Source organism: Drosophila ananassae, chromosome XR (genome assembly GCF_017639315.1).
Source record: "Drosophila ananassae strain 14024-0371.13 chromosome XR, ASM1763931v2, whole genome shotgun sequence".
Lineage (NCBI taxonomy): Eukaryota > Metazoa > Arthropoda > Insecta > Diptera > Drosophilidae > Drosophila > Drosophila ananassae.
This window is the reverse complement of record NC_057932.1, coordinates 2724716-2748516: the sequence shown is the minus strand read 5'-3', so window position 1 is coordinate 2748516 and position 23801 is coordinate 2724716. Positions and strand designations below refer to the sequence as shown.

Genomic DNA, 23801 nt, shown 5'->3' with positions numbered 1-23801 from the left:
CCAGTTATAAATGAATTTGAGTACTTTGCCAACAGTGAATGTAGTTTTATTTTATCTTGTCCCTCAAGCTCAGTATCAATATCGGCTGGCTCATTGCCGGTACACAAATTAACTACTTTGGTCTTTGAGATCCTAAATTGGTTTGATGAAATGACAATATCAAGACCCTGATTTAATATCTCACGGCCAATTACAATGTCGTTCTGCATATCATCATCGCCTATAACGTGAAACAAAATTTCAATACAGTAATCGTCAATTTTTACATTGCTTAATATTTGTACAGTACTACATATTCCATTGCTGCCGATACCTTTTAACATAACAATATTATTGAATCTTTTACCAGAAAATTTGGTACTTAGCTTTTCTTTTATCAACGAGCATTCCGATCCCGAATCGAAGGTGATTTCGAAAATTTGGCCTCTATGGTTCAGACATCCCTTTGGTACTGCAATACTGCACTGTTCCACTCGCTTCTCCCGATTGAATGCCTTGTTCCTATCGACTTCCTTCTTTGTACATTGGGTGGATATGTGACCCAATTCTCCGCACTTGTAGCAAGTTAAATTTGATTTTCCACGGTGATGAACATCATGCCTGCCATGTTGGATTTTATCAGTCGCGAATTGATTCTGTTGTTTCCTGAATCTGCATTCAGCCATTTTATGGCCCACTTTTCCGCAGAAATGGCACTCCATCGGTGATTGTTTTTGCCGTTTAGAATAAGTTTCAGCCTGATGCTCCATAGCGCCGCTTTTCCTTTTAATAAAAGTGAATGCTTTTAATTCGGACTGTAGATCGACTCTGGTTCGAACATTTGATGTGAAACTTAAACGCTGCAATCGGTGATCGAAGCTTGCCAGCAGCGCAAGGGTCACAGACACAGCAATCTCTTCGTTATCCATTTGACGCCATTTTGTTGTAAGTTCGGTAACCATGCGACTTGCATGAACAGCCAGACTCTCGCCATCAGTCGGTCGATTTGATAGCATATTAAGAAACATAGCGGCTGGTGTTTCTATAGTATCGAAGCGTTGTATAAACAATTCTTTAAACTCAGGCCAAGTAATTTCAGCATAGCACACTTGCGAAAGCCATTGCGAAGCACTTCCTTCTAAAGCCGAACTCAAGGCCATAACCAATGCACTGCTTCTCAACGTGTTTTCTTGTAAAATCACTTCCACCGTTGTGCACCACGATGATGCGTTGGCGCCTGATTTGTCTGGGTTGAATTTGGGTAGTTGCACAGTTTTGTTCTGCCCTGCATCAGGTACAGTTGTTTTTATGGCTTTCACTAGTTCAATTAAATTTTTATTTTGTAGCTCCATCAGGGCACGCCATGGTCCATCTAGTGCTGAAGGCTGGTGGCCAGATCCCACTTCTGATGTCAAGTCCTGACCGTTGTTGTTGTTATTGTTGTTGCTGTTCTCCATTGTGGCGCATCGAGTTTCAGCCCTGCACACTGTTCCAGTTCTGGTACGCAACTGCCGGCGTCCAACTGTCTACCAACTGTGCATACTACCAAACCTCGATCGGCGACAGCGACACAACGCTGTCGCCTCGCTACAACGGTACTTTGTAAAGCGACAAAATCCCAGCAACGGTTGCCTGGCAACCACACACTCACAGCGCAAGAGGCTGATACAATACTATCACTCTGGTGAAATACCCGAAATGTGTATTCGCACACACACACACACACACATATATCCGCAGCCACGCAGTCTCAATGCGCCGACATATATATTTATATTTAGATATAAAGAAGAGATTTAAAAATATCGGGTTAAATTCAATAAATCAGTTTAACTACGTTTGAAATTAATGTAGTAATTAAATTAGGAATTAGAAAATTTGCTATTTCATTAACTAAAATTATTTATTTAATTATTAATCCAAAATTATTCAATTCATGCCTTGCTAAAATTTACTGTTTGCGTCGCAAATCTATTAACATTTAATTTAGTGATATTCACTCACCGATGTTCGCCGCCGTTGAGCTCAAGGACAGGAATAGCTCGAGATGTTTATAATTATTAATTTAAATAGAACAATAAATTAGCCTGGCCATGCTCGAATATTATCGCAAAGTTATCATTATTTAATTCAATCTAAATTCTTTCCTTATATTTTCATATCACTTATATATATATATATAAATCTATATATTTATAATAAAATAACAAAGGATATTAAGATATTAATTATTGAAAAAAAAAAACTGAAGGGTGTGCAAAATTCGAATTAATGTACAATATTCTTTCTTCCGCAGAATAATTTCATAATTAACAAAAGGGATTTGAAAGCTTTGAATTCAGCAGGCCAATATTCACATTATTAAACTGCTTATAGTTACAAATTTATAAATAATTCGCTGGAGTTTTCTCTTCGTGTAGCAAAAAGGGAGGCTTGTCGTCAAATCCAAAAATATATTAAAAGATTACGATCCCGCGTCGAATCTCTGCACTAGTTAATTCCAATATTTCATCCATTTCGGCTTCCAGATAACCGCATGCTGGTTGCATAACCTGGTACTAGCCGGTTGCACAATAGGGTGCTAGCCGATTACATAATCTGATTACAGCCGATTACATAAGTAATTTCATAAAAAAACTGCACTGCACTGAATTTATAACATACCTGGCATAAAATTACTGAACATAATTAAATGAATCCCACTAATTCGTCTGGGATTTACTGCAGTTTGCAAATTTTTATAGCACTTTTAAAATATTTTTTTAATATTGGCTTCAGATAGCAGCCGTATTGCTTTCAGACTCGTCAATTAATGTAGAAGCTCTCCAATGCAAATCTAGCCCTAACTATGCTAAAGAAAAAGCTTTTACATAACGGCACTCGATATGTAAAATCATAGATAATAATCGCGTGATGTTTGTTCGCTTATACAAAGTAACCGCTGATCAATGATATTCGATGATAAGCTTGAAAGCTTTTCTCTTTCTATCTTATGACCGCTCTTCGTATGCGTGCCTTATTGGAAATCCACACACTACACCTTATGAAATTAAATAAGTTAATTTTGGAATTTGATTGGTCTGATTTACTGGCATGCGATGATATAAACGCTTGTGTGCCGTGGAAATATCCGTCCGCTTCAACGAATCCGCCTTGGTATACAAGGCATCTTATCAACTTAAAGAATAGTATGAGTAGACTTTTGAATAAACATAGATTATCTGGCTGTACAGTTAGTTATTCTAGATACTTAGTAGCTCGGTCCAATTTCACCGTGCATAACGCAGAAAGTTATAGGAGTTATATTCGCCGCTGCAGGATTCAGTTTATTCAGGATCCGAAGCAGTTTTATAACTTTGTAAACACTAAGCGTAAATATGTATCTTTTCCCCTTCTGCTTACGTTAGAGAACTCTTATGCGAACACTGATCAGGCAATGGCCGATCTCTTTGCACAGTTTTTTTAAACTACGTATTCACCTAGTAGCAGCTCAGCTCAGCCTTTCACTTATGATATCCAATCAGCCAATCTTATATTTCGCCCGCTCGTCAAACTTTTTAATCTATCGCTGGAAACTTGGATCTTTCCCCTTATGTGGAAGGAATCCTTCATTATTCCGCTGCATAAAAAAGGGAAAAAATCCGACGCCGCAAATTATAGAGGCATCTCTAAATTGTCAGCAATTCCTAAGCTTTTTGAAAAACTTATCACTCCACATTAGCAACACCAATGTAGTTCAATAACATCTCCGTGCCAGCATGGCTTCATGAAGCTCCGCTCCACCACTACCAACTTATTGAAGCTAACATCTTTTATTACGGATGGTTTCCGGAATGGCTTACAAACAGACGTCATTTACACTGACCTCAGTAAAGCATTTGATTCTGTTAACCATTCGCTTCTTATAAGTAAACACAGTCTTTTGGGATTCCCAACTGATCCTCTTATCTGGATTTCTAGCTACTTATCTGGGAGAACCCAACGTGTTTTCTTTAAAGATGTTACCTCGCGTTTAGTCCGCGCCACATCTGGGGTGCCCCAAGGAAGCCATCTTGGACCTCTACTTTTTATACTGTTTATTAACGACTTGCCCCTTGCCTTAACTAATTCACTTGAACTTATGTACGCGGATGATGTTAAGCTATGCCTTCAGTATAAATTCTCTAGCGCCCAGTTTAGACTTCAATCCGACTTGGATAATCTTCAAAATTGGTGTTTAGCAAATAATCTAAAGCTTAATGGATCGAAAATTGGTGTTTAGCAAATAACCTAAAGCTTAATGGATCGAAATGTAAACTTATGTCTTTTTACCGATCTTGTCCTCACCAGGCTATGTACTTTCTCTATGGGAACGCCTTAGAACGATTAACTCAGGTTAACGATCTAGGTGTCCTATTAGATTTGAAACTTAAATTTACCGACCATGTATCTACCATGGTTAATAAAGCTATGGGTGTGCTTGGTTTTACCCGTACATAACTAAAACGTTATATACATCACTGGTCCGTCCGATTCTTGAGTATGGATCGTGTGTCTGGAGTCCTCAATATGGAGTACACCAAGATCACATTGAATCTGTACAAAAAAACTTCCTTACTTTTGCGCTTAGGGGACTTAATTGGGATGCAAATCTTTACCTCCCCTCTTATCGTAGTAGACTTTTACTAATCAACTTACCGTCATTAACAAATCGTAGAACGATGCTGGGTGTCATGTTTTTATATAATCTTATTTATGGAAATATAGACAGCCAGCATTTACTAACACGCTTAAATTTTAACATTCCTAGTAGAAGGACCAGGAACTTTCGTCCTCTACTCCTCAGCCATTGTAGTTCGACATATGCCCAACACGATCCGTTCAGGGTATTATGTTCGGACTACAATGGTCTCTACCACATCTTGTCACTTTGCCCTATTAACAATCTTAAATCGCTTATATTAACCGCCTTATCTGTGCAACACTCTTCCTCGTAATATCTTTCTCCAAATCCTCGCTTATCTATCTCGGATCTATTCCCGCGATTCGAGCCGTACGTTACGCGGCAGCGTCCCTCGGTCGGTTGGACGGGAGGTGGGCTGTACGTATGCAGTGGGAACCGCGCAAAAAGAAATGTAAACTCATGTCTTTTTACCGAGCTAGTCCTCACAACGCTATGTACTTTCTCTATGGGAACGCCTTAGAACGATTAACTCAGGTTAACGATCTAGATGTCCTATTAGATTTGAAACTTAAATTTACCGACCATATATCTACCATGGTTAATAAAGCTATGGGTGTGCTTGGTTTTATTAAAAGATGGTCAAAAGAATTTAATGATCCGTACGTAACTAAAACTTTATATACATCACTGGTCCGTCCGATTCTTGAGTATGGATCGTGTGTCTGGAGTCCTCAATATGGAGTACACCAAGAATCTGTACAAAAAAACTTCCTTACTTTTGCTCTTAGGGGACTTAATTGGGATGCAAATCTTTACCTCCCCTCTTATCGTAGTAGACTTTTACTAATCAACTTACCATCATTAACAAACCGTAGAACGATGCTGGGTGTCATGTTTTTATACAATCTTATTCATGGAAATATAGACAGCCAGCATTTACTAACACGCTTAAATTTTAACTTTCCTAGTAGAAGGACTAGAAACTTTCGTCCTCTACTCCGCAGCCATTGTAGTTCGACATATGCCCAACACGATCCGTTCAGAGTATTATGTTCGGACTACAATGGTCTCTACCACATCTTGTCACCTTGCTCTACTAACAATCTTAAATCGCTTTTATTAACCGCCTTATCTGTGCAACACTCTTCCTCGTGATATCTTTCTCCTACTTTTCGCTTAACTATCTCGGATCTATTCCCGCGATTCGAGCTGTACGTCACGCGGCAGCGTCGCTCGGTCGGTTGGACGGGAGGTTGGCTGTACGTATGCAGTGGGAACCGCGCAAAAAAAAACTAAAAAAAAAAAAAAAATTACGGGATATGAATATTATTGGTCAATGGATCTGTTCGAAGACGGAACCTGCGGCGAAATTTGATGCGTCTGTTGTTAGTTAGAATTCCTTCGTAAAGTCTGGTACCCTAATGTTACATTCCAAGAGATAATTGTGTTCGTACATTTTTTAAATGCACCCCAGCTTCCTAGTCTAGATTAAAAATAAACAAGAAAGGAAAGCTAACATCGGGCGAGGCCGAAGTTTATATACTCTTGCAGTTGAGTCGCAGTCCGGCATTTCCGATCAAGCAGTTATTTGGCAGCTATAGAATATAGTCGACCGATTTCGGCCGTTCGGACTTATATACTGCCTGCAAAGAAAAGAAGAGTGTGTGCAAAGTTTTAACTCGATAGCTTTAAAACTGAGAGACTAGTTTGCGTAGAAACGGACAGACGGACATGCTCATATCGACTTAGGACGTGATCCTGATCAAGAATATATATACTTTATAGGGTCGGAGATGTCTCCTTCACTGCGTTGCACACTTTTGACCACACCCACTTTTGACCAAAATTATAATACCCTCTGCAAGGGTATAATAATTTATCAAATTTTAAAAAATTTCCTATAATAACTTATCATTCAAAATTATCGAAGTGCCTTTAGTCTTTTTGGTAATGGGATGTTTTTAATTGATTTGATTTTTCGATGTTGGTGTTAACTCCTTCTTCTGAAATCGCATATCCCAGAAAAATCAAGTGTTTTATAATTGTGCGATTATTTCGCATATTTTGGGGTTGAAGTATCGATCGGATATTGTGACCTCATTTCCAATAATCAATAACTAGCTTGTACTTTTGTTCTTCATTCGGATCGTTTTTTTTTTGGAAAACTCAAACTTTTGCATAATTGGGTGACCGGGGGGGCTCTCATAATCATCTTGTAGTATCTCTTGATTGGAGCTATAAACGGGATCAGCGAATATGTTTTTATGGGTATAAGTGAAACCTCATATTATTTCTTTTTGAGTTTCTGTCATATGATCGTCTGTTGAGCCGACCTTATTGAGAGCTTTTGCAGCTAGGTGATGCATTTTAATTTTTCTATTCTTATCCAATATCAGAAAGTTTTTTCTAGTTATTCTAAGTTTTCCAAGTCTATTATTGCGCTCAGTTTTTATACCCTTGCAGAGGGTATTATAATTTTGGTCAAAAGTGTGCAACGCAGTGAAGGAGACATCTCCGACCCTATAAAGTATATATATTCTTGATCAGGATCACCTCCTGAGTCGATATGAGCATGTCCGTCTGTCCGTCGGTCCGTCTGTCTGTCGGTTTCTACGCAAACTAGTCTATTAGTTTTAGAGCTATCGAGTTGAAACTTTGCACACATCCTTCTTTTCCTTGCAGGTAGTACATAAGTCGGAACGGCGGGGATCGGTCGACTATATCCTATAGCTGCCATATAACTGATTGATCGGAAATGCCATAACTTCGTTTTTTTTAAGATAGAGGGTTGGGACTTTCCACACATGTTATATTTGACCAACATATCTTATGTAAAAAATTTCATAAGGATCGGCCGACTATATCCTATAGCTGTCATACAACGATCGGAATTGGCATAACTTTGGTGTTTTAAGTGATAAAGATGTGACTTGGTACAGATTCTATTTTGGACAAAATAATCTGATTTGCCAAATTTTATAGGGATCGGCCGACTATATACGATCTTCTATATATCTAATAATATAAGATGCGTGGCGCCACCTAGCGGACTGCGACTGAACTGCAAGGGTATATCAACTTCGGCTCCGCCCGAAGTTAGCTTTCCTTTCTTGTTTTTTATAGTGTCATTACCTAAGATTCCATGATAGTTCTTAAGTTTATTTAATAGAAAGAATTTGAGTTTGGTGTCGGAAATGTTAGGAAGTTTAACTTTTGTATGTTGTGTTATTTCTTTTTTTGCTCCTAATGAGCTAATTGTAATAGTATTACTCTTCGGTTTTGGGTTTGGCACAAGTTGCGCTTGAATTTAATTTTGGTTTGAGACCGTGTCGATAAAAAATTTTAGAAATTTTCCGTTCCCCGTAGTTACCTTAAAATACGGTAACAAGGAATGGTTTATTCTGAAAAATATAATTCTGACCTATCAATGGATTCTTGGCTCAAGTTGGTGCCTTGGTTCAGTGCATACAACTGATATTCTAATGTCTTCAGATCTCGCCTATTAGCAAAATGTGCTGTCAGACACTTTGATATTGCCCCCCAATCTATAAATGTTTTATAGGATTCTAGGACAGCATCTGCTTGTCCAATGATTTGGTCCTAATTGCTAATATTATGCGATAATATTTTGGGGGCCCCTTTTTATTGTCATGCATTTTTAGAACCCTTTCTACGCTTTTCTTCCAAGATGAGTATTTGATCTTGTTCCCAGAAAGGTCTTAAGTGTCCGCACTATGTCTGGTAAGTTATCTAACTCGCCGATGTTGTGCGCTAGTTCCCTTTTAATCATTTAATCATTTAATTCTCTACTAGGTACAATTCCCTTAGGAGTGAGTTGTATCGTTTTTTAATGGCACTTAACACAACCGAATCGCGATACTTTGCGTTTTCTTTATAACAAATAATAGCCGAACGTCAGGATTTTGTACCGATCTGAACGGGATTCGGAACTTGTATCCTAAAAAAAATAAAAAAAGTCATAACAACAAAAAAGGGGGAAAAGTAAAATAATCGCTTCTAAATTGTCCAAACTTCTTTGTGGCATACTAGGTTTGTCTGGAAAATTAACCGTTCTTCCTAAAAATGGAATTCAAGTTGAGTGCATGTGTTCATTTTCACAATGCATCTTGCTCGCATCGCGAATTTTTCAGAACAAAACCGAACTTTAAAGTGGTCAGATCATTTATTACGTATCCAAATTTAAAATATTTGTAATGGATTTTGAAGTTGAACTGATTTAGTTATATTAATTTGAAAAATACATGTTTTTTTTCTATATTTTGAACGTCTTTTTTATGTTTAGCTAAAGTTTTAGTTGTGATGCCACAAAATGCCACAATTAAGTTGTATACCAATGTGTTCGCCTGGCTCTTAAGGTAACAAATGTGTAAATTTTTTTTGCAGAAATTTGCAGATGCGCTTTAAATCGTGAAAATTCTAACACCATTTTAATTTTTTGAGGGTCAGTTTTGCACTACAAAAATATGTTTTCGCTCATGTGATTGTTGTTCTGTTGCTTTGTCTTCGCCTTTTGAGTTTGTTTTTATTAATAGTTTTTCATTTATTAATAGTTTTGATTTAATTTTTGTTTATTCCATTGCTTTAAACTTTAATAGGTTCTTCTTATAAGTGTGTATTCTCACGTTTATATGTTTTTAATGTAGGGTAGCGCCATTGAAAGGCGAACAAAATTGATTGAAGGTATAGAAGCAAATATTATTAAAATCGGTTATATGGTTGACAAAGATTGAAGTATCAAAGCGAATTGGATACATTTGCAAAAGGATTGTAACGTTTTGGGTAAATTACAAACGCATGAAATCGTCAATTCTCCAATATCAATCTGATTGGTTAAATGAAAGATGCGCCCAATCAACATCGAAAAATCCTGACCGTGGATGACCCAAAGCAGATTTTAAAGAAGCGTCTGAAAATTGCTGATCTGTCAAAAACCAAAGAATCTATTGCTACTATATAACGCTGATGCAATTCATCTCAACAAAATTTAATCTTGTTGAAGTCTTATCACTCTTTCTTGATACAAATATGAGAAAAGATCAATATTTGCTTATTCGTAGTTTTGTTATTAGTAAAATAACAGTCTTTTATAAGAAATTTTTAATACCAAGTAAGGTAAAATTTCTGGCAGGGATTACGGATGGGGATTATCTAGGGATTATCAAATGTCAAATATTTAATTTAGTATTGGAAAAGAATAATAATTAAAGGGGGCATACGCAGTTGGAAAAAAATAGACTTTTTTCCCGGATTTTTCTTTCGTAAACTATTGAATTCTTTTGAAATATCGCTTTATTATGTGAAAGTACATCATTTTAACTTAAATTTGAAAAAAAAGTTTAAAATATTGAGCAGTTTCAAAGTTATGCCCCGTCGAAGTAAGGTCCGTCTGAAAAACACGGGTCGCGGTGCCCATGACTGTGGAAATCTGGATCGTTTGAAATCAAAAAATAAAACGGATTTACATTTATTGAAAGTTTATCTAGTACTTAATCGATGGATATTAAAAAAAAAAACATATTCGACAAAATGGCGACCTTTCAAAGTTGAACAATCGTTTTTCCTTAAAAAAAAACGGTAGTTTTTCAGCTGTAAAAAAAAAGTTTTGCATAAAAAAATCAATAAGCTCAAACAACAAACTGATAGAAATAAATACGAAAAATTAAAAGTATAATTAATCAACTCGTAGTGTGTGAAAGCGTATCTGCCACCACGTTGTCTTTGCCTTTTAGCTGCTGGACGTTGTTCCAGTATGGTTGCAATCATTTTTTCTGAAATGAAATTAGCTAGTTCAGTGTCGCATGATCGATTAAGATAGTGAATGGCATGAGTTCAATGTATGGTGAACTGACTGACTCATTCCCTATGATCCTGTAATTAACCTGCGATTCTCTTACCTACGCAGAAAATGAGCCAAAGGGTCTTTGCCCTCCGTTTACATAGTTTTTGGATAATACTACCTCGATACCCACGTTACCGGCATCGCAATGGATTTAAAAGTGATTTCGAAAGTCCGGATGGGCTAAAACGGCAGCACTGGTTAGCACCTGCTTATGTTTATGAAATCTTTTTCACTTCTGTAGGAAATCTATTAACAGAACTCTTATTTCGAAAAATTTCTGAATAAATCTGAGATACCAACTTGCTGTGCCGAGGAAACTGCGTAACTATCGGGAGTTTTTCAATGTTCCGGATATATCTATGGGATCTGTTTGAAAAGCTCAGTCACCGATAATGTCCCTCAAATACCGTAGATACTTAAAAAAAAAGCTTCGATTTTCGATAACAAGCAAGTCTTTGCACTTTATTGAAAAAACCAAAAGGCATCTTGCTGGAATTGGAAAAGAAGACTTCCCGGAATGGTGAAAACCAAATACATCGCGGATCCCACTGCATACGTACTACCCACTTCCCGCCCAACCTAGAATTGCGGGAATAGATTCGTGTTTATAAATGGATATAACGATAAGAAGGAAGAGTTTGTTGTGCTTTCGTAACAAAATTTATTAAGTATTTAGAAAAAAAAAGTATTTAGCAAATATATATAATAAAAAACAACAGGTTTTTCGATTTTAAGGAGAAGAAAATTAAGAAAATAGAAAATATTAGGAAATTCTTGTTATCTCCGGGACGTGTGGCCCCACGTTCCTTTAGCAAACACACAATTTCTTAATAATAATCTTTATTAATCCATATGCGTGCCACAAAAATGTGAAAAGCTAAAAAACTTCGTGTTTTAATCTACACGTTAACTTCACCGTATTTCTCTTGTTCTTTCTTCTAGCGATGGGCGACACTTTGCCTTCTTTTGGCCGTTACTAAACCTATCGATAAGTTTACATATGTGTGCTTATTCTAAACAATTCAAATTTAAATCAAAATTCTATTACAACGGCAACATTCCCTCCCCCGTAATTGATCCCGGTTCGTGGTCAGTTACCATCCTCCAAGCCGATGTCCAAAACCGCTATCTTCGTTGCTGGTCTTTCCAAAACGCCGTGCTGGGTCTTTATAGTCACTCGTCGAACTTGCCCATCCTTGGCCATCATTGTGTCGATCACTCGTCCCTTTAACCACAAGTTCCTGGGTAGAAGCTCATCTACGATGACTACGATGCTCCCAATGGTTATGGGAGGTACCTTCTCGAACCATTTGGTGCGCCTGGTTAATACGGGCACATACTCTTTAATCCATCGCTGCCAAAAACTGTTCCCGAAGCGCTGAGTCTCAATCCATCTACGCTGCAGATTCATCCCTTCTTTTGGCAGTGGCTTGTATCCATTCGCTGACCCCAACAGTAGGTGGTTCGGGGTCAGAGCGGCGTTATCCTCAGTGCTCAGACTTACGAACGTGAGCAGTCGCAAGTTGATGATAAATTGTGCTTCCATCAATGCGTTTCTCAGGCCCTCGTCGTTGAAGGAGTAATTTGGGCAAATGTTTTTCAAAATTCCTTTTGTTGTACGGGCAAGTCTCTCCCATGCTCCACCCATGTGTGGTGCTCCTGATGGGTTGAATCGCCATTTTATGCCATCGAACCTAATGGTGATCTTATCGTGCTCGATCTTTTTCAGCTCTTCTCGCACGACTTTTTCCGTGGCTCTGAAGTTCGTACCATTGTCTGAGAATATTTCCTTTGGAGTCCCTCGAAGCGCCATAAAATTGGAGAGGCACATGATGCATGAACTTGTGTCAAGACTATAGGCGATCTCGAAAGGCACCGTGCGCAACGTGAGGCAGGTGAACAGAGCTACCCATCTCTTCTCCTTGCGCCTGCAGACGTTCACCAATAACGGGCCAAAATAATCGACGCCTGTGTAGGTAAACGGTCTCTGGAAGCTTCCTATTCTCGCTCTCGGAATCGGTGCCATCTGGGGTGGTCTGGGAGCTGCACTGTCAACCTTGCATCGTTGGCATGTACTCCGCACGGATTTATTCAACACTCGGAGGCGGCTGATTTTAAACCAAGCCTTGATGTCGTTTATTGCAGTCTCGTGAGCAAGATGATGGTACTTCTCGTAAAAGCTCCTCGCTATTAGGTTAGTTATCCGGCATCCTGGAGCTAGTATAATTGCGTCTTCAGCTATGTCAATTGAGTTCAGTCTGCCTCTAGTCCGCAGTACTCCATCGTTGTCTACATATGCGTTCAATCCGACCAATCTGTTTCCTTTGTGCAGCGTCGCTCCCACGAATAGCACTTTCAACTCTTCGGCGAAGGCGATGGCTTGGGATTGCTTATAAAGTAGTATTTTCGCTTTTCTCACATGGTCCATCGTCGTGGCTGTTGGCATGTCTTGCTTGGCGCATTTCGCTCGTAACCGATCGACGAACAGGAATATTATCGCCACTGCTCTATACAACCGCCGCCAGCTCGAGAAATGGTGCGCATTGAACATAACCGCTGATCTCGCACGCGTTGTCATCACATGCTTCCGTATTTCTGAAGTATCGATGATGCTCTCCTGCTTTGTCGATGTTGGCCAATGGCTGGATTCAGCTTTTAGGAACCCAGGGCCCATTATCCACGTCTTCTGCTGGGTTTGGTCGGTGATCTTTGTAGCTCCGTCTGCTACGTTCAGCTTCGAGGGTACCCACCGCAATTGCTCGACTTGCGTTGTTTCCAGGATTTCGGCGACTCTGTGCATCACGAACTGATGAAAGTTACGGGGGTCCATAGTTAGCCACTGCAGTACTGTCTTTGAATCTGACCAGTATGTGGCGTTGTCGAATAGCAGGTTGCGCGTGCTCATCACCTTGTGGGTCAAGCGTGCTCCCATAACTGCTGCCTGCAGCTCCATACGCGGAATCGAGAGTGGTTTTAAAGGTGCCACCTTCGACTTCGCTATCACCAAAGAGACGTCGACTTTGGCATCCATTGCTACACGCAAGTAGCAGACAGCAGAATACGCATACTCGCTGGTGTCGACGAATGTGTGAAGCTCCGTTTGACGTGGATCTAGGCACCTCGAAAATCCTGATTTGCTCTAAAAGAGCTTTTCAAAGGCGCCAGTCTTCCAGAATCTTCTCGGGCAGCTCCTGATCCCAGTCGATATTTAGCCGCCATATACGCTGGAGAAGTATTTTCAGCCCAATCGTGTGGCACGACAAGAATCCTAATGGATCGAAGATCGACATAAGGACTTGCAGAACTTCTCGCTTGGTCGGGACTATGTTTTCTGCCAGGACGTCGCGTTTCAGCCTTGCAAATCTGCAGAGAAACTTAAACACATCCTTATGTGGGTCCCAGGACATACCAAGTATCTTTTCAGTCGAACAAAATCCACAGGTTCTTGGCTACCAACATTGCCATTACTTTGCAAGCTCTTAAGGACTTCTTTTTAATTTGATGACCAGTTGCGGATCTCGAATCCGCCTCGTCGATGAACCTCTATGACTTGTCTGGTGGTCTGGATGGCCTCCTGTTCGTTTCTCATGCTATCGATGTAGTCGTCGACGTAGTGCGCCTTTTGGATGGCGTTTAAGGCCAATGGGAAATCTTCTTGATGGGCTTCTGCATTTTTATCTCGAACGAAGTGAGCGATGAATGGTGCGCAACTGATCCCAAAAGTCAGCATACACTTCGATGCTATCGGTTCGTTCCATTTCCCTTCTCGGATCCTGCGAGGGACTACTAGCTTCCAATTATTCGACCCGATTAGCAATATCGGCTGGGCAGAATAGGACTCTAGCGGTAAGTCTCTCAGATGCTGGAATCTGCTACGTAGTTCTTTCATCTCGACTGTCTGTTTTGGCAGTGCTAGGTTCTGAACGGTCTGGACGTTGTTCAGCCAATAAAATCTATCGGAATTGATTTCCGAGATTTGGACTGACGCTTTCACGGATTCATTCTCAAATCGAGTTGTTTCTGCGGTCCACTGTAAACACATTGGCGCAGCTTGGCCATGTATTCCTAATCTTTGGAATACAGATGCGTCTACTAAAGCCACCGATGATCCTTCGTCTAGGAATGCATAGATTTCGATCATCCTGCTGCCATTGCGTAGCTTTTCTTCAATGATGCGAAAGAATTGACTTCCGTAGTTGTCGTCTTGATGCATACTCACGAGATTTTGTGTACTGCCTTGTTCCGTGTGAAATAGCTCATGGTGCCGCCTTGTACATCCGTTAACTCCACAGTTTCCGGTTCGGCATCTTTTGCGATGTACTTTGAGGCAGCAGAAACTTGCTTTACTCGATGTGATTATCTGCCACCTGTGCTGCGTGTCGAGGTTCAAGAACACCTGACATTGTGGTGGGCGGTGACTGATGTCGCCGCACGCCACGCACCCCGATGTGCTGCGTGTCGAGGTTCAAGAACACCTGACATTGTGGTGGACGGTGACTGATGTCGCCACACGCCACACACCCCGATTGAACTTGCTGCTGAGCTGCTTCCGTTTGGCTCGCGTTCGATCGTGCTTGTCCTCGGATGGTCCAGGCTCATCCGCCTCTTGTCTTTGCGTTGCGCGACTGTTGTGAGTGTTAACTGCGCCTGATTTGTAAAACGATGGCGCCACTACTGAAGATGCTGCCTCTGCGATCTTGTACAACCAATCGCTGAATGCTTTAACTGCTGCTATCCTATCATCGCGAGGTTGCATTGCCCAGTTTAGCTTTTGTTGGTTGGGAAGCTTATCTACGAGCTCCTTAACCAGCATTGGATTGTTAAGATGTGCCTTCAGATCGCATGCCTCCATAATCGCACAGACGTTGCGAACTGCTAGCGCGTACTCTATTAACGCCTCCAATCTGTCTTTGGGTGGTGCCAGTCTTCGCACCATTCTTTCTAGGATATGCTCTGGTCTGCCGAAGAACATCTTCAGAGTGCTGATGACATCTAACTAGGTTAGGAAGTAGGAGTTTATCCCTAATCAGTTCTCGAGCCTTTCCTTTAAGCGACTTTTGCAGACGTAGCATGTTTTCCACGTTGGTGTATCCAGCTGCTGTGGTGCTGTGTTCAAACGTGCTGATAAATAACGGCCACTCCTCCGGATCTCCACTGAATGTTGGAAGATCTTTTGGTATAGCTTGCCGGGCCGCTATTTGACTGCTCGTCCCGGCTTCCGGTACATCAGTGGGATTCATCTGCATGAGAAGTTTATACTTTTCTTCTATAAACTTTGCCTCCGATTGCCTTTTCTCCTCTAGCATCTTTAAAAGCAATTGGTTCCTAGTCCTTTCCGGATTTCCTTCCTACGCGTGTGTGTTTTCTCCACTGCCGGCCGTATCGACAGCTAGCGCTTTGTCGTGCGGTTCGGGGGTGGCCATTGCGTCTTCGCGTGTTTAAGGTGGTACTGGTGATCTTTGCATACTGACGTACGGTGCTATGTGGCTGCAACCCGCGAGGCAGAAATCGCAACTCCAGTCCTTGCTCTCAATGTCGTCCTCTACCACCTTCCGCAAACGTCACACTGAACCCAATTTTCTGACGCTGTCTCGATCTTGTTCTCACAAATTTGGCACACTTCTATGTTCATGCTCCACTCTAACCGGCGTGCGTGTTCTGACGCGTCTGCATGTATACGTGTGCTTTTCGTTCGATCTGCGTGCTTACCTAGCTTTTCTTTCTAGGGCAGCCACGCCTTTACCTCTGCCTTCATCCGCAAGAGTCCTTTCGTTCTTGTAATCGACGTGATCAACTCGACCTAGCTGTTATTTGCTTGGAATCCGACGCTTTGATCCGTAGGTAACGAAGTTTTTTCAGATCGAGGTTTTATAGAACGAAGTTTTTTAGAAATGTTATCTCCGGGACGTGTGGCCCCACGTTCCTTTAGCAAACACACAATTTCTTAATAATAATCTTTATTAATCCATATGCGTGCCACAAAAATGTGAAAAGCTAAAAAACTTCGTGTTTTAATCCACACGTTAACTTCACCGTATTTCTCTTGTTCTTTCTTCTAGCGCTGGGCGACACTTTGCCTTCTTTTGGCCGTTACTAAACCTATCGATAAGTTTACATAGAGCGATGGGCGACACTTTGCCTTCTTTTGGCCGTTACTAAACCTATCGATAAGTTTACATATGTGTGCTTATTCTAAACAATTCAAATTTAAATCAAAATTCTATTACGGCGGCAACATTCTATTGCGCAGGTTCAATACGGTCATGTTGAACTCTATATTAGGGAAACCATACGCATGAACTGTACTCCAGTATCGAATGGACCAAAGACATAAATAGGCTTTTAGTAATATGCGTTGTTAAATACCAAAGACCAAGAACACCAAGATAGCTTTTTTAAATATTGTGGAAATATGAGCGGAAAATTTAAATTTTACGTCTAATAGGACACCCAGATTATAAACCTCAGTTAATTTTTTAGAAATTCCAAAGCCTGGAAAGGACTAGAAGAGGCATAAGTTTGCATTTTAATACATTAAGTATTACATCATTAACTACTCACCACTTTTGAAAATTATCGTGATCAGACTTAAATCTGCATTGGGCAGAACAGAATTTTTATTGTATACAGAGCCTAACATCGTCTACGTAAATTAGTACCAGTTTGTTATAGCTATAGCTACACTCCTGACACAGCGCAGGATACAGAGTTTTGCACGCTTCGCAAGCACATAAAACATAAGTGATTTCTTCTGGCGAACCTCCACTTCTTTGTAGGTGCGACTCCGATGAACCGTTGGCACTTCCAACCTGCATGTTATCCAAGACCTCCACATATATGGAAACTTCTGAGGCAGCTCTCCTGTTGCTCTTCCTGCTCATGTCATCCTTTAACGCCTTCAGTAAACTTTAGTTGTTCTCCAAGTCCGTACAACTATACGCTTGCGTCGTTTCCGTAAACTCGCAATAGAAGATGGGCCAATCCTCTGGCTTTCCTCCGAACGTAGGCAGCTCGGGAAGCTTTTGTAGCGCCCAGTTTTTGGTTCCTCTAACAGTCATCGCCCAAGCACCGTCCCCAGTAGATGGCGCTCGTACAGATGTTTCGGTGGCCACCTTATTAAGTAGCCCGAAACCATGCGCTGGAACCGTGGTGCCGTGGTAGAGCTCGGCGAAACTGTGCACGGTACCGTTTGAGATCTGCTCCAACATGGCAGTCTCCCTGACGGCGCACGAGAAACACTTGGCATCACTGCCTCGGCCGCCATCTTTCGACGCCCCTGCACTTGGTTGCGAGACCAATGCGCTGCCATCCAGTTGCGGCGTCCATACAAGTGGGAGCCAAATGCCACTAACGCCAGTCACCAATATCGCTAGTCGTCTGACTGCGATTCCAATGTAACTCTGGTCGATGTCCCACACTCCAGCGTGTTCCGGCAACTCTCTAACTAATGGCCGCCAAATCCCAAAGCCATTAGTGCAAGTCGCGCAATATCGAATTCTCGATATCTGACTGCGAATAAAAGCTTCTGACGTCACTCGGGTGGGAGCTGCCTACAACATACGGTGATATGGAAACCTTCCACACTCTATAGCTTTTCACGACAAACTCACTACGAGCACGCCATATGTATCTATCAAGTGTGCCCAGTCTCCAATACTAAACACGCGATAGAAGGATGTGTGCAAAGTTTCAAGTCGATAGCCAGACAGACAACCAGACGGTCATGCTTATATCGACTCCGGAGGTGATTCTGTTCAAGAATATATATACTATATAGGGTCGGAGATATTTTCTTCACTGATTTGCACTCTTTTGGCCAAAATTATAAAATTCAAAGGGTATACAAAGAATTACTCAACGTTACGTGAATCTATTCACGTTAATAATTTTGGTTTTACCTATTAAAAATTATCAACCAAAAACGGATGAAGACGGTATTTTTTATGAGTTTGTAAGCTTGATTACCACATGTTAACCCAACATTCATTTATCTATTTTCTCATCCGACGGATCGGGTTGATATTGCAACGCAATGTATGATCTTGCGTTATCCAACTTAAGTTTTACCGCTGTATTAAAATCCACGGTGTCGTCTCTCGTGTGGGAGATGCCTTAAACAAATGTACGGCGGCTATGGGGCAACCCGCTTCCAAAACACAAGCCAATGTGTATGCGTACAACTTATGTTTTATTCTATGGGGATACATTTTAGGGTAAGAAAGAATAATAAATAACAAAGCTTACCGCAGTTTAACCTCCCACACTCTATCACAACAACGACAAATTCACCACACGCGCCATTATTTTCTATCCTAGTGTGCCCAACCTCTTCACGAGTGCACAATAACAAAATTCTACTTAAATACTAACTATCGATAATCGATCCGCGACATGCCCACCTCCGTGAAGAACTTCTTCACTCAAATCCAAAGCCGCCAACTTTGAAGCGGGGCGCATTATCCAGCGGGTCCGATCTCCATCCATGATCCTAACGCGGGCTCGTCTGACCTCACCATCCGTTCCAGCAAAGGTCTCCTCCACGACGCGTTTCCGCCAGTCTCGACGCGGAATGGCTGGATCGCAAACGAAGACAATGTCTCCTCGTTGAATTGGCTTCTCTCTGCGGCACCACTTCTCTCTCCGTGTCAGCGTGGGTAGGTACTCCAAGACCCACCTCCTCCAGAATCGGTCTCTCAACATCCTTGCCACGCGCCACTGCTTCCGCGTAGCTCCTTCCTTGACGATGCCTCCATCCAGGCCGGGGGTATCCGGTGGGCAAGCTGCTCCTTTGAGGAGATCGTTGGGCGTGAGAGGGGCTTCCTGGTCCTCACTGGCAAATGGGTGAGCGGACGAGAATTAACGACATTCTCCGCCTCTATCAGGAAACTCTCCAGGACGTGCTCCTTCGGCGCCACTTCCTTCACTGTGTGGCGTAGCACCCTCTTCACGCACTGCACCATTCGCTCCCAGACTCCACCCTCTGATGGGTTCGCTGGGCAGTTGAAGATCCACTCAATTCCCTTGCTTGACAGCTCCGACTGGATCCTCTCGGGTTCGAAGATCTCCGCAAATCTCTTGGCCTCTCTGTCTGCTCCAACGAAGTTCCTGCCATTGTCGCTGCGCAGTCTATGTACAGGCCCTCGACGGCAGATGAAATTCCTGATTGCAAGTATGCAGGAATCAGTCGACAGGTCATGTGCCAGTTCCAGATGAATCGCCCTGGTCGTCAGGCAGGTAAACAAGGCCAACCACCGTTTCTCTTGGTGCCGAGCAGCGGCCCAAAGTAGTCGAGGCCTGTGCTCTTAAACGGCCAGCCATAGGCGTCCAAACGATCATCTGGCAGGGGTCCCATAATCGGCGGCATCGGCCGTGCTCTGTGCAGCTTACACTCGCTGCATCCCGAGATCACATTACGAAGCACTCTCCGCAGTCTCGTAATCCAGAACCTGGTCCGGATCTCCGCCATCGTAGCATCCACGTTTTGATGCTTCATCCTCACATGGGCGTCGCGCACAATCATCTCCGTGAGACCATGCCGGTGGGAGAGGATCACTGGCCTCCTGGCGCTGTAAGGTATACATAGCGCCGCATCGATCCTGCCATACGCTCGCAGGATTCCATTGCCATCTAGGTATGGCGCCAGTCCACATATGTCGCTTCCTTTAGCAACGTCCAAGTCCTTCTCTGCGGCCTGCACCTCATCGGGGAATGCCTCACGTTGTGCTCTACGGAATAACAAGTCCTCAGCTGCTTCACACTCAGCTACATTGAGGCCGTAGTTCTCCAGCTCGTCTCGTTGTCCACGGCATCGACGTATGAACCTTAGGACCCAGGCCGTAGTCCTCAGCAATCGCCTGTAGCTTGAGAATCTCTCCAGCGATATAAACGGGTCACTCGCGCCAACAAGCACGAACTCACCCGGCATCTCCTCTTCGTCTACTGCATCCGCTTCGTCGGTGGGTGCAGTTCCTGGCCAGCTGCCCGCTGGTCTCCTCAGGAATGCCGGTCCTCTTAACCAGCGTGACTCCTCGCTTAGGTCCACGCTGCGTTGCGCTCGAGTTGCATCATCTGCCACGTTGTCGGCGGATGGTAGCCATCTCCATTGAGCCACCTTCGTCGACTCCAGAATCTCGGCTACTCTGTTCCCTACGAACTGCTTGTAGCGCCGGTGTGTGCTGCCAATCCAACGCAGCACTGTCTTCGAATCCGTCCATAGCACAGTCTCTGCAATGGCCACACTATGGTCCTGTTTGACTGTGTCCATCAACCTCGTTCCTAGAACTGCTGCCTGCAGCTCCAACCGTGGAATCGTCATCGTTCGCATCGGTGCACACTTCGTCTTTGCGCACACGAACCTCACTTGCACGTCGCCGTCCTCGTACGTGATCCTCCAGTAGACCACTGATGCGAATGCCGACTGACTCGCATCCACAAATACGTGCATCTCGACAGTCTTCACCAGCCCGGATCCAAAGTAGTGACGTGGGCACCGAAAACGTTCCACTTTCTCCATCTCTTTTTGCCAATCCATAAAGGCGTTGTACATCTCAGCCGGTAGTGGTTCATCCCATGAGATCTTCCTTCTCCAGACCTCTCGCAACAACAACTTCGCTGTTATCATTAGACAACACAGGAATCCCAAGGGGTCAAACGTTGACATGACCATACTCAAGAATTCCTTTTTTGTGGCAATTCTCTTCCCATCGGACACGACGGGGGCGACTTTGTGGTACTTCACTCGAAACCTGAAGTCGTCCGTGGCTGGCTGCCACCGCATTCCCAAAATCTTTTGCTCGGCCTCACCCCATCCAATACTCTGGGCGTGATCACTGGGTCCAAGCATCCTCTCCACTGTAGGCGAGCTGGACGAAAACTTGCAAAGCTCAAAACCGCCTTCTGCATGTATCTTCTTCACTCTGCTAGATACTTCGATAGCTTCGCTCTCTGTGGCAAAGCTGTCCACATAGTCATCCACGTAGTGGTAGTCGACGATGGCTTTGACTGCTCTGGGATCCGAATCCAGGAATCGCTTGGCATTCACTGTCTTCACATGATGCGCCGCACTCGGTGAGCATGCTGCTCCAAAGGTCATCACGCACATCTCGTAGACGTCGGGGTCCCGTTGGACATTCCCATCTCTCCACAGAAATCGTTGCGCACATCTATCCTCGGGTCGGATCAGCACCTGGTGAAACATCTCCTTAATGTCGCTGCAGACTCCGACGGCACCTTCCCTAAAATGGAAGAGGATAGATGCCAAGGCCTTATAGTGTTGCAGGCCCTTGCTCAGCGCAGAATTCAGCGATACTCCTCCAACTCGTGCCGCTGCGTCGAATACTAATCGGATCTTCCCTGGCTTGTTGGGATTCTCCACTCCAAAATGCGGCAAGTACCATGTTCTATCGCTTTCCGAATCGATCTCCTTCCGTTCCAGACGCCGAGCGTATCCCTTGTCGACATAATCATTGACAATCCGTGAATACTCTTGGGCGAACTGCCCATCTCGCTTTATTTTCTTCTCGATGTTGACCAATCTATTGTACGCCATATCATAGCATAGGCGAAGCATAGGCGATGTCTTCTTGCGAGTCTCCACCTCTCTGTAGGTGTGGCTGCAATAAATAGTTGGCAGTCCCGAACTGCATGTTGTCCAAGGCCTTTACAAATTGGACAATTCCTGCGGCAGCTCTCCTGTTGCTCGTCCTGCTCTCGATCGACGCTGGCATGAAGCAATCGACGCCTTGGCTCCTTTACATCGATGTCCGCCACCACGCAGGCCACGTTGGCTAGTTCCATCAACCACGAACTGAAGTCCACAATCGTCGGATAGGGCTGAATAGTTGCAGCGTGCCTTGCTCAGTCCACTCGTTTGCTTATTGGGAGCTTGGCCACAAGTTCTTCCATCAGCATAGGGTTACCCAGGCGCTGCTCCGCCTTCGCTGACTGTAGGAAAGCCTTGAGGTTGCTGACATGGGTGGCGAATGCGACGAGCTTTCCCAGGTTGTGCTCCGTAATTGCAGGCACATCTCGAATGCTGTTGAGCTGGCTGCGTATTAGTTGCTCCGGTCGGCCGTATCTGAAACGCAGCTGCTCCACCGCTGCATTCGCATTGCTGGAGAGATTCAACAAAGACTTCACCGTCTCACGCGCGTCGTCCTTTAACGCCTTCAGTAGCCTTTGGTTGTTCTCCAAGTCCGTACAATCATACGCTTGCGTCGTCTCCGTAAACGCGCAGTAGAAAATGGGCCAGTCCTCTGGCTTCCCTCCGAACGTAGGCAGTTCAGGAAGCTTTCGTGGCGCCCAGCGTGCAGTTCCTCCAATGCTCGTCGCCCAAGCACCGTCTCCAGGAGAAGGCGCACGTACCGATGTTCCGCCGGCCACTTCATTCTGCAGCCTGAAACCATGCGCTGGAACAGTAGTGCCGGTAGCGCAAAATGGCGATGCTTGATTAATCCTCGTGGTACAGTTCTGCGAACACGGTACCGTTTGAGATCCGCTCCAGGGTGGCGGTCTCTCTGACGCCGCATAATAAACACTTGTTGCGTTGGGTACGGTCAGGCCGGTTGCAAATGGCGGCTGACCTACCCCAACCTCACTCGAAATAACGGGGCCAGTGCGTTCCATATTAGCGCTGCGAGCGCGTTCCAACTCCTTCTCCAACTTGGCGATCCTATCCATCAGGTCGGCCACCTTCGGTTTCCTGGTGGCTCCAGGTGCTGCCAGCTGCGCTGATGACGCCGGGGCTTCACTGCCTCGGCCGCCGGCTTGCGACGGTTGCGGGGCCAAAACGCTGCCATCTACTTGCGGTGCGATATTCTGTCCCTCGTTCAGTCGGGGACTCCTTCTGGGCGAATGGTGCATCATGTCGTCCAGGCAATATCGATCCTCTCACCAGGGTGTTGTTCCAAAACAATGTCGCCAGTCGCCTGACTGCGAATAAAAGCTTCTGTCGTCTCTCGTGTGGGAGATGCCTTAAACAAATGTACGGCGGCGATGGGGCAACCCGCTTCCAAAACACAAGCCAATGTGTATGCGTACAACTTATGTTTTATTCTATGGGGATACATGTTAGGGTAAGAAAGAATAATAAATAACAAAGCTTACCGCAGTTTAACCTCCCACACTCTATCACAACAACGACAAATTCACCACACGCGCCATTATTTTCTATCCTAGTGTGCCCAACCTCTTCACGAGTGCACAATAACAAAATTCTACTTAAATACTAACTATCGATAATCGATCCGCGACACACGGTAAAGGTTAAAAAGTAGTTTGTGGTGTATCTTCTTGGACGGG

The 23801-nt window shown here is 43.5% G+C and overlaps 3 protein-coding genes across 3 annotated transcripts; all 3 read right to left on the bottom strand.

Moving 5' to 3' along the window:
• Window positions 1-11592: 11592 nt before the first annotated feature.
• On the bottom strand, window positions 11593-13533 carry LOC123257612. Its single transcript, XM_044717363.1, has one exon. It carries the CDS (start codon window positions 13531-13533, stop codon window positions 11593-11595), a length of 1941 nt encoding a protein of 646 aa, XP_044573298.1.
• A 3877-nt stretch (window positions 13534-17410) lies between these two features.
• LOC123257611 lies at window positions 17411-21345 on the bottom strand. The gene is made up of 4 exons (XM_044717362.1): window positions 19755-21345; window positions 19364-19641; window positions 18902-19328; window positions 17411-17946 (listed from the first exon to the last, which is right to left on the bottom strand). Exons 1-4 carry the CDS (start codon window positions 21343-21345, stop codon window positions 17411-17413), a joined length of 2832 nt encoding a protein of 943 aa, XP_044573297.1.
• Window positions 21346-22252: 907 nt separating this feature from the next.
• LOC116656478 lies at window positions 22253-23717 on the bottom strand. Its single transcript, XM_032456138.2, has 2 exons — window positions 23607-23717; window positions 22253-23555 (listed from the first exon to the last, which is right to left on the bottom strand). The coding sequence occupies exon 2, from the start codon at window positions 23364-23366 to the stop codon at window positions 22359-22361; it is 1008 nt and encodes a 335-aa protein (XP_032312029.2). The 5' UTR covers window positions 23367-23555; window positions 23607-23717; the 3' UTR covers window positions 22253-22358.
• Between the last annotated feature and the right edge of the window lie 84 nt (window positions 23718-23801).

What these genes read in the sequence shown, in the direction of transcription:
- LOC123257612 (XM_044717363.1), bottom strand. Translation starts at nt 13,533, where the DNA reads ATGGATGCCAAAGTCGACGTCTCTTTGGTGATAGCGAAGTCGAAGGTG.
- LOC116656478 (XM_032456138.2), bottom strand. Translation starts at nt 23,366, where the DNA reads ATGATGCACCATTCGCCCAGAAGGAGTCCCCGACTGAACGAGGGACAG.
- LOC123257611 (XM_044717362.1), bottom strand. Translation starts at nt 21,345, where the DNA reads ATGCTTGGACCCAGTGATCACGCCCAGAGTATTGGATGGGGTGAGGCC. An exon ending in GCTCGGCACCAAGAGAAACG is followed by an intron (nt 19,642 to 19,754) that starts GTGGTTGGCCTT and finishes TCTGCCGTCGAG; the next exon opens with GGCCTGTACATAGACTGCGC. An exon ending in TGAAGAAGTTCTTCACGGAG is followed by an intron (nt 17,947 to 18,901) that starts GTGGGCATGTCG and finishes GGCGGCCATTAG; the next exon opens with TTAGAGAGTTGCCGGAACAC.